This window comes from Oncorhynchus gorbuscha, linkage group LG25, assembly GCF_021184085.1.
Source record: "Oncorhynchus gorbuscha isolate QuinsamMale2020 ecotype Even-year linkage group LG25, OgorEven_v1.0, whole genome shotgun sequence".
Taxonomy (NCBI): domain Eukaryota; kingdom Metazoa; phylum Chordata; class Actinopteri; order Salmoniformes; family Salmonidae; genus Oncorhynchus; species Oncorhynchus gorbuscha.
In genome coordinates this window covers 23,218,170-23,228,650 of record NC_060197.1, presented here as the reverse complement: position 1 = coordinate 23,228,650, position 10,481 = coordinate 23,218,170, and the positions used below count along the sequence as shown (strand labels likewise).

Below are 10,481 nucleotides of genomic sequence, written 5' to 3'. Positions count from 1 at the left end.
GGGGGGGAGGGAGGGACTGTGTCACACCGACAAAGACACGAGGCAGACAGGGATGAGTTAGAGGAGCCAAAAACAGGTAGACAGGAGGCAGACCTGAAGGTGACTCATTATGTCAAGAGAGAGATAGACTTTCCAACACAGAGTTTCTTGATTGGTCATTTTGTTCTTATATATTCACCATTTTACCCGTGGTCTTCACTGGTATCTTCTTGATTGGTCATTTTGCTCTTATATATTCACCATTTTACCCGTGGTCTTTACTGGTATCTTCTTGATTGGTCATTTTGCTCTTATATATTCACCATTTTACCCGTGGTCTTTACTGGTATCTTCAGTATTCGTTTTTTTTGGACTCTGTTTTTCTAACTTGGAGAACAGGGATAAAGGAAGAAGGAGCGCTTTGAACCACAGCTCATTTCAACAGGTATGTCCTTTATTTTGCTTACAAAGCTCACAGATTGCAGGGATTTAGGTATTTATGCTGTTTCCATTTATAGATTTATTACAGTTACATTTATTGCCACTCTCTATGTGCCATACTTTCTTATGACAACCAGGAGACCAGTCCTGACACACACAGTACAACCAGGAGACCAGACCTGACACACACACAGTACAACCAGGAGACCAGTCCTGACACACACAGTACAACCAGGAGACCAGTCCTGACACACACAGTACAACCAGGAGACCAGTCCTGACACACACAGTACAACCAGGAGACCAGTCCTGACACACATAGTACAACCAGGAGACCAGTCCTGACACACACTGTACAACCAGGAGACCAGTCCTGACACACACAGTACAACCAGGAGACCAGTCCTGACACACACAGTACAACCAGGAGACCAGTCCTGACACACACAGTACAACCAGGAGACCAGTCCTGACACACACAGTACAACCAGGAGACCAGTCCTGACACACATAGTACAACCAGGAGACCAGACCTGACACACACAGTACAACGAGGAGACCAGACCTGACACACACACAGTACAACCAGGAGACCAGTCCTGACACACACAGTACAACCAGGAGACCAGTCCTGACACACACAGTACAACCAGGAGACCAGTCCTGACACACACAGTACAACCAGGAGACCAGACCTGACACACACAGTACAACCAGGAGACTAGACCTGACACACACACAGTACAACCAGGAGACCAGACCTGACACACACACAGTACAACCAGGAGACCAGACCTGACACACACAGTACAAACAAGAGACCAGACCTGACACACACACAGTACAACCAGGAGACCAGACCTGACACACAGTACAACCAGGAGACCAGACCTGACACACACACACAGTACAACCAGGAGACCAGACCTGACACACACACAGTACAACCAGGAGACCAGACCTGACACACACAGTACAACCAGGAGACCAGACCTGACACACACACAGTACAACCAGGAGACCAGACCTGACACACACACAGTACAACCAGGAGACCAGAACTGACACACACACAGTACAACCAGGAGACCAGACCTGACACACACAGTACAACCAGGAGACCAGACCTGACACACACAGTACAACCAGGAGACCAGACCTGACACACACAGTACAACCAGGAGACCAGACCTGACACACACACAGTACAACCAGGAGACCAGACCTGACACACACACAGTACAACCAGGAGACCAGACCTGACACACACACAGTACAACCAGGAGACCAGACCTGACACACACAGTACAACCAGGAGACCAGACCTGACACACACAGTACAACCAGGAGACCAGACCTGACACACACACAGTACAACCAGGAGACCAGACCTGACACACACAATACAACCAGGAGACCAGACCTGACACACACACAGTACAACCAGGAGACCAGACGTGACACACACAGTACAACCAGGAGACCAGACCTGACACACACACAGTACAACCAGGAGACCAGACCTGATACACACAATACAACCAGGAGACCAGACCTGACACACACAGTACAACCAGGAGACCAGACCTGACACACACAATACAACCAGGAGACCAGACCTGACACACACAGTACAACCAGGAGACCAGACCTGACACACACAGTACAACCAGGAGACCAGACCTGACACACACAGTACAACCAGGAGACCAGACCTGGCACACACACAGTACAACCAGTAGACCAGACCTGACACACACAGTACAAACAAGAGACCAGACCTGACACACACAGTACAACCAAGAGACCAGACCTGACACACACAATACAACCAAGAGACCAGACCTGACACACACAGTACAACCAAGAGACCAGACCTGACACACACAGTAAAAATATTCCCAATTTATTTGTATTTATTATGGATCCCCATTAGTTCTTGCCAAGGAAGCTGCTACTCTTCCTGGGGTTCAGCAAAATTAAGACAGTTACATACAATTAAAACCATTACATTACACAACAGATTTCACAACACATTAAGTGTGTGCCTTCTCTACTACCATATATCTACAACACAAAATCCATATGTACGAGTGTGTATGTTATTATGTGTGTGTGTACGCGTGTGTCTGTCCCTTAACAGTCCCTGCTGTTCCATAAGGCATAGTTTTATCTGTTTTTTAAAATCTGATTTTACTGCTTGTATAAGTTACTTTATGTGGAATAGAGTTCCATGTCGTCGTGGCTCTATGTAGTACTGTGCACCTCCCATAGTCTGTTCTGGACTTGGGCACTGTGAAGAGACCTCTGTTGGCATGTCTTGTGTGGTATGCATGGGTGTCTGAGCTGTGTGCCAGTAGTTTAGACAGACAGCTCGGTGCATTCAACATGTCAATACTTCTCACAAATACAAGTACTGATGAAGTCAATCTCACCTCTACTTTGAGCCAGGAGAGATTGACATGCATATTAATGTTAGCTCTCCATGTACATTTAAGGGCCAGCTGTGCTGCCCTGTTCTGGGCCAATTGTAATTTTCCTAAATCCCTCTTTGTGGCACCTGACCCCACGACCGGACAGTAGTCCAGGTGCGACAAAACCAACTAGGGCCTGTAGGACCTGCCTTGTTGATAGCGTTGTTAATGTGCTTCATAATGGAGCTACTGTTCCATCAACATATTTTGACCATGACTGTTTTACAATCCAAGGTTACTCCAAGCAGTTTACTCTTCTCAACTTGCTCAATTTCCACATGATTTATTACAATATTTAGTTGAGGTTTAGGGTTTAGTGAAAGATTCGTCCCAAATGCAATGCTTTTACTTTTTTGAAATAATTATTGTAATGTCCCAACTCTCTAAATGCATGGCTCGTATCTATTATATTCAACACTCAGATAAATAGAGTAGTCATGAAGAAGGGATTGAGCTAATTATTTTGAATGATTTGTCTTTTGCACCTATGGTGTACATAGGACCTATATTTACCTAAATCCTCTACGTTGAATGTGTGAAGTGATGTTGATTGCACACACTCACAGACATACACACATCATGTGTAGCCCACTCGCACCTGCTTGTGTGTGTGTATATTGGGCGGGCGGGCGGGAGGGGGGGGGGGTCGTCACTGGGCACGTGCAAAGCACTGGACAAGGGGATAGCAATGTGGTGATGGTACAGTATAATGGGATAGTAGGGCTTGAATGAGTTTGAGTTCAGTCGATGGGGTCCAAATGTGAAGCGACCCACATATGTTCACGAATGACGTACAAGACGAAAGAGGAGAAATGCAATGACACACAAGTTAATGAATCAAGAGTATGAAAATGAGGGCAAAGAGGAGGTGGGAATGGATGGGTGGATGCATATGGAGTCACTGTATGGTGGAGGGGAATGAAACGAAAGATGAACGGGGGGGGGGTGGTGGAGGGATGGACTGATAGGACAAGGGGAAGTGTAGTTACTGATTGTCGAGTTTAATGGAGTGAGAAGAGACTGAATCAGCAGCATATAGTCGTACAGGAGGGCAAACAACACTGGAGATTGTGTAAGGGGCTGGGGGGAGTCACCGGTCAGCAAGGGGGAAGGAGGGAGGGAGAGTACCTTGGGAAGACACCTCATGGTGTATGTTGAATGAAAGAAAGAAATGAAAAAGATGACGATGACCGTTTAGAGCCCCCAAACTCAATGCTGGACCTCGAAGCCATTTCCACTGCATTTCTTTTCATTGTTCCTCTTTATTCAGGGACTGATTTAGAACTGGAACACCAGGTATGTGCAATTAACTATCCGGTAGAACAGAAAACCAGCCGGCTCTGAACCTTGTAGGGTAAGAGTTGAATACCCCGGGTTTAGAGTATGCTAAAAGTTATATAACTCCAGACTTCCAGGTAACTGACAAAATAAAGAAAATACAAACATAAATTGTCTTTAATAGGGAGTTGGGCCACCACGAGCCAGAACAGCTTCAATGCACCTTGGCATAGATTCTACAAGTGTCTGGAACTCTACTGGAGGGATGGGACAACATTCTTACACAAGAAATTCCATAAGTTTTGTTTTGTGGACGGTGGTGGAAAATGCTGTCCCAGGCGCTGCTCCAGAATCTCCCATAAGTGTTCAACTGGGTTGAGATCTGGTGACTGAGAGGGCCATGTCATATGGCATATGGTTTATGTCGTTTTCATGCTCATCAAACATTTTTAGTGACCACTCCTGCCCTGTGGATGGGAGCATTGTCATCCAATGGGGCCATAGCTTTGGTAGGCAAAATAATGGTCTGCTAGCATTTTTTCCATGACCCTAAGCATGACGGGATGTTAATTGCTTAATTAACTCAGAAACCACACCTGTGTGGTAGCACCTGCTTTCAATATATACTGAACAAAAATATAAACGTAACATGCAACAATTGCAATAAAAGAATTAGGCCCCAATCTATGACTGGGCAGGGGCGCAGCCATTGGGTGGGCCTGGGAGGGCATAGGCCCACCCACTTGGGAGCCAGGCACACTTAATAGGAAGCCAGTCCCTGCCAATCAGAATAAGTTTTTCCCCACAAAAGGGCCTTATTACAGACAGAAATACTCCTCAGCACCCGCCCCCCTCCCATCAGACGCCGCAGGTGAAGAAGTCGGATGTGGAGGTTGTGGGCTGTGTGGTTACACGTGGTCTGCGGTTGTGAGGCCGGTTGGATATACTGCCAAATTCTCTAAAATGACATTGGAGGTGGCTTATAGTAGAGAAATGAATATTGAATTCTCTGGCAACAGCTTTGGTGGACATTCCTGCACTCACCATGACATTTGCACATACCCTCAAAACTTGACACATTTGTGGCATTGTGTTGTGTGACAAAACTGCATATTTTAGAGTGGCCTTTTATTGTCCCCATGCTGTTTAATCAGCGGATGTAGATGAAGTGGATGTATTATATTGACAAAGGCTAAAATGCCCACGAATAGGGATGTAAACAAATTTGGGCATGTTGCGCTTGTATTTGTGTTCAATGTACTTTGTATCCCTCATTTACTCAAGTGTTTCCGTTATTTTGGCAGTTACCTGTATACCCATATCAAATCACTGTACAGGGAAGTATACTATGAACATTCATTAATATGAGTGATTGTAACAACCCTCTCTCTTTCTTTCCAGGTAAACAGAATTTGAATTGTGAAGACAACATAAGTGAACCTGGGAATTGGATATTCAGAAATCAAACCGAGGCAACCAGAAGGAACAGTAGAATGGGAAGATGAGACATAATCTCAACTGACACGGAAACACCCCAACGTCACCATGACATCAACAACGATGGACGCCCCTGCGCTCAATGATGACGTTATTGTTGAAGGAGTACACCACCTCCTTAACTCCTTCTCTGTCAATCCCTCGCTCCCTCCCTCCTGCAGCATCGACGAGTCCTACAAGTACATTTTCCTCCCTCTGTGCTACTCCTTCACCTTCCTCTTCTCAATCTCCCTCAACTTTATCATTCTCTGGCGTTCCTTCAGACGCACCAAGCGTTGGAACGCCTCCCTCATCTACATGGTCAACCTAGCCTCCACGGACTTCATGTACGGGTTGTCACTCCCCTTCCTGGTGGCTAGCTATGTGATGCGTGACCAATGGATCTTTGGGGACTACATGTGCCGCTTGGTCCGCTTTCTGTTCTATTTCAACCTGTATTGTTCTATATTCTTCCTGACGTGTATATCTGTCCATCGCTACCTGGGGATATGTTACCCTATGAGGACCATCACACTGGAGACTAAGAGAGCGGTCAAGGGGACGTGTGTGTTGGTGTGGGGGGTCGTCTTCGCTCTTACGTGCCCCATATTCCGGTTTGCCCAAACGAGCCACGTGATGAGAGGTGTAGGGGGCGAGGCTATGGCGATTACCAGTAATAACACTGGCACCGTCAGTAGTAACGGTACTGGGGAGGTGGAAACCTATCAGAACTGTTGGGACGATGCCATCGATAAGGAGTTCCAAGACTATGTTCCATATGGAATCATCCTACATCTTCTAGGGTTCTTTCTCCCGTTCTCTATCATCGCCTGGTGCTACTCACATGTGGTTCTGACAATATTCCGGACCCTGCACTCCCAGCCCCAGTCACAGCGAGGCAGAGGAGAGGGGGGAGGAGGAGGTGGGGGACGTGGAGGAGGAATGAGAGGGAATGGAGCTGGAGTTGTAGGAGGAGGAAGACTTCAGGGAGGAGGAGAGGGGATGTCGATATTTCTCGGCGCCCACTCTCCATATGCCCACCGACGGCGTAAATCCATCAAGACAATCATCACCATCACACTCCTCTTTGCCCTCTGCTTCTTCCCATTTCATGTCACCAGGACTATCTTCCTCGTCCTGAAAGTGAAGAAAGGTGTCCCGTGCCACACCATGACGATGGTATCCATGTGTTATAAGATCACCCGGCCGCTGGCGTCTTTCAATGCCTGGCTCAACGCACTCCTCTACTTCCTCACCAAGGAGAAAGGGGGTGGCGCCCCCTGTTGCCCACCGCCAGACACTACTGCAGCCAACCAGCATCATGGGCTCCTCTGGCCGTTGAGGAAGCTGGGAAGAGCGGGAGACGAGGAGGAGGGGGGCGACAGGGGCGAGAAGGGGGGCATGGCCAATAACAAGGGTAACAACAAAGAGACTAATAAAACGGCTGTACATTTATTCAGAGGGATGACCAAATCCAAGGTCCGATATACTGTGGAATAAGTTCAATTCAATTCGATAGACTTTATTCATCCTGAGGGGATCAATGCTGGCAGGCATAGGATGAGTTGTTGTTGGTGGCGGAAGTCTTCTGCATTACATGGATTTCATTCAGAAGCAGGCCTTTGTGAACAGTATAAATGGTTGGGTGCAGAATTCAGGATGTCAAAAGGAACGGTTTGGAGACACAAAGGACATTAGATATGATCATTAGAGATGATCTTACTATCATTGGCAGTATTCAAATGTTGATGAGTAGATCTGGATGAGGATTATGATACTGTACCATAACAAAACAATGATGGACTCTGTTATATAGTTTTTTTATTTTTATTAAAAAAAACATTTCTCCATGAATTTGTTGAGTTGAAGGAAGTTATGCCTCAGGAAAACAAAACTCAGAGACAGATTTGGTATCTGTTATTGTATCTTTTGATGACGGCCCTTGATAATAATAATAATAATATATGCCATTTAGCAGACGCTTTTATCCAAAGCGACTTACAGTCATGTGTGCATACATTCTACGTATGGGTGGTCCCGGGGATCGAACCCACTACCCTGGCGTTGATGAGAACTGTATTGGTCTATTTTCTGTTCATCTTGTGTCTGACATTTTGGAAATGTGTAAAATATGACTGGATTAAACATGTTTAATGTAACGCTACTGTCCAATGAGATTGTGTTGTTGAATTGTGTGTGTGTGTGTGTGTGTGTGCGCCCACAAGGACAGTAAATCAAGGAAGATTCTCCCACGTGGCCACATTTCCCACGTCCCCATAAGGACAAAGGCTATTTTAAGTTTAGGGGTTAGGTTTAGGGTTAGAGGTGCAATTAGGGTTAAGGTTAGAATTAGGGTTAGGGCTACATGTTAAGGTTAGGGTTAGGGTAAGCGATAGGGTTAGGTTTAGGGAAAATAGGATTTTGAATGGAAATTAATTGTAGGTCCCTCACGAGGAGAGAAGAATAAAATGCATGTGTATGTGCATGTGTGTGAAAAAGAGAGAGTAAAAAATGGTCATGCCTTCGTAAACAAATTGGATTAGCAATAATGTTAATAATCTCCCTATTCACCTGAACTCAACCCAAAGGTCAACCTAACTAATGTAGTGCTGAGTGTTTAAACACACACACAGAGAAAATAAATTGTACAACACCCTAAAATCTGAGAAATACTCTCCACTCATTCACAAAAACAACCTACTTTATTTAAAATGGAATGGGGTTGTACATTCTAGAATCTAGACTATAGTGATGTCACAAGCACTTGTCAGGAACTATGGATCCTGCAACCTACTCTACTCTGTCCTTCCGTTTGCTCAAATTATGGTGAGGTGAGACTGACGGACCGTAAAGACCTAAGATTGTTGTTGCCTTTAGTTCTGAGCTCTTTGGTAAATTATTAAGCTGTCATTTGGGTTGTGTAAGTACAGAGATTCTGCTGTATTGATGGAAAACTACTTGTGTAAACATATTTTTTTTAATAACATAATATTTCCCTATGGAATTTCCTATGTTGCTGACTATCTAGCCCCTCGATCCACTATGTTCACAAATTCACAACCCCTATTCCATCTCTTTGAAACAGATCAACTTATTGTCATTTGACTCATTACAGGGGCCTAACATACAGGCTGTTAGAGGTCTTGTACAGGAGCATATACAGTATATATTTATCAGACATGTTTTTATGACATTTATGTTTTCATTGCTCCTAAAATAAACACAACAGTGCAACTCTCTCTCTCTATCCTGCCCTCTCTCTCTCTCTCTCTCCCCCCTCCACTCTCTGATCCTGTAAAGAAGTATCAACATTGGACGAAGAGCTATTTATTGTCCATCAATTGAGCGAGGTATCTAAGAAACAGGAGAATGTAGCAGGCAGGGTGCCAACTGAAAGGCTTAGTTCCATCTTTGTACACACAGAAAGAGAGAGAACTTTGTAATGTTAGTAGCTTAAACACTTTTAAGACAGCTATTCTCATCTGAAAATATATCTAATGCATATTAAATGGCAGTTAAACAAATCATTTACCATACGAGTCAAAGTTGTTTTATGTCCTCTAGGGCCTAGACCTACTATATCTCTGGCCTAGTTGAGGAGTGAAATGCATAGGCATACATTGGTGAACTGAAGGGGGCGACAAATCCTCCCATTTCACCCTTTCCCGGCTTGGAAATTCAAAACACAACCGGTTATGTAATTTCCCGTGCTGCTCTACGACTAGAACAATCTTTGACGGTTATTAAAATTGAACAAAAAAAATAAAATTAAATCATAGGAACAGTTTTAAGCAAAAGTGAGTAGCAATATGAATTGGGCTAACGATCACACACCTCATGCATTTTGTTAAAAATTAAAATTCGACCGTTGAAATTTATATTTATTTTTTTTCCCCTTTTTCTCCGTGTCACCAGTGTGTGTAGAGCTGTCGAGGCGAGGCGTTGGCGCCATTTTCAAACTTCTGCTGCAAGAGAATGAATGTCTTGGTTGAAAAAGATATTTAACGAATTAATTGATATTTTCTGAATTGCATTTACACGGGGATTTGTTTTGTTTGTTGCATGAATGGTCGTTTCTTCATGGGACGAGGACGTATTTTCTCGTGGTAAGCATTTTTAGCATGCCTTGTTTTACAGGCTAGATAACATTAGTTTCATTTAGCTAATGGTAGCTAAAAAGAAACATGAAAGTTAACTAGCTAACTTACGTTTTCGACTGTTTTGTGGGCTGTTAGCCAGGAAATATAGCTAGCTACATTTAACAATTTCAACCGTCGTCATGTATTTCAAAACACTTTCACTCAATCTCAAAATAGATTAGTAGCTAACCTTATATAGGATGACTAGAAACTCGGCTAAATTAACAAGCTAGTTAGTTACTACGTTCCTTTGGTGGAATAGCCACGTTTAGCTTACGTCGCTAGCTCGTTTTGAAAGCTTTATGGCAGTTTAACACTGCAGTAAGATTTAGGCGACTTAAAAGTGAATCTCTTTACGTTAGCAAAGTACCTTCAGCGATGTAGTTAGCTAAAGTACATTGATTTAAGGTTACTGTAATCTAACGTTAGCTGCTAACTATTTAATGGTTAGGACAGAGTTATGCTACGTCGGTGTCACACCCCCGTTTCAGTGCGAGTGCCATAGGTTTGCTTCGTGAACCCCTCCCCCAAATCCGCTCATGCAACCCCCCTCGACAATCTACTCCACCCCCATATGTTCATATCAAATATTCGCTGAACTTGAAAATAATCATAAAACTGATTGTAAAGTTACAAAATGTTTGCAAACGGTTGAATAAGTCGTTTTAAATTGAATTAAGTCTGTAGGGTAAAC

General features: G+C 44.2%; 1 protein-coding gene across 1 annotated transcript; it reads left to right on the top strand.

The window, feature by feature from the left end:
* The first annotated feature begins 45 nt into the window (after positions 1-45).
* On the top strand, positions 46-7,801 carry si:dkey-6n21.13 (P2Y purinoceptor 3). Its single transcript, XM_046329638.1, has 2 exons — positions 46-424; positions 5,574-7,801. Exon 2 carries the CDS (start codon positions 5,718-5,720, stop codon positions 7,146-7,148), a length of 1,431 nt encoding a protein of 476 aa, XP_046185594.1. The 5' UTR covers positions 46-424; positions 5,574-5,717; the 3' UTR covers positions 7,149-7,801.
* Positions 7,802-10,481: the final 2,680 nt, after the last annotated feature.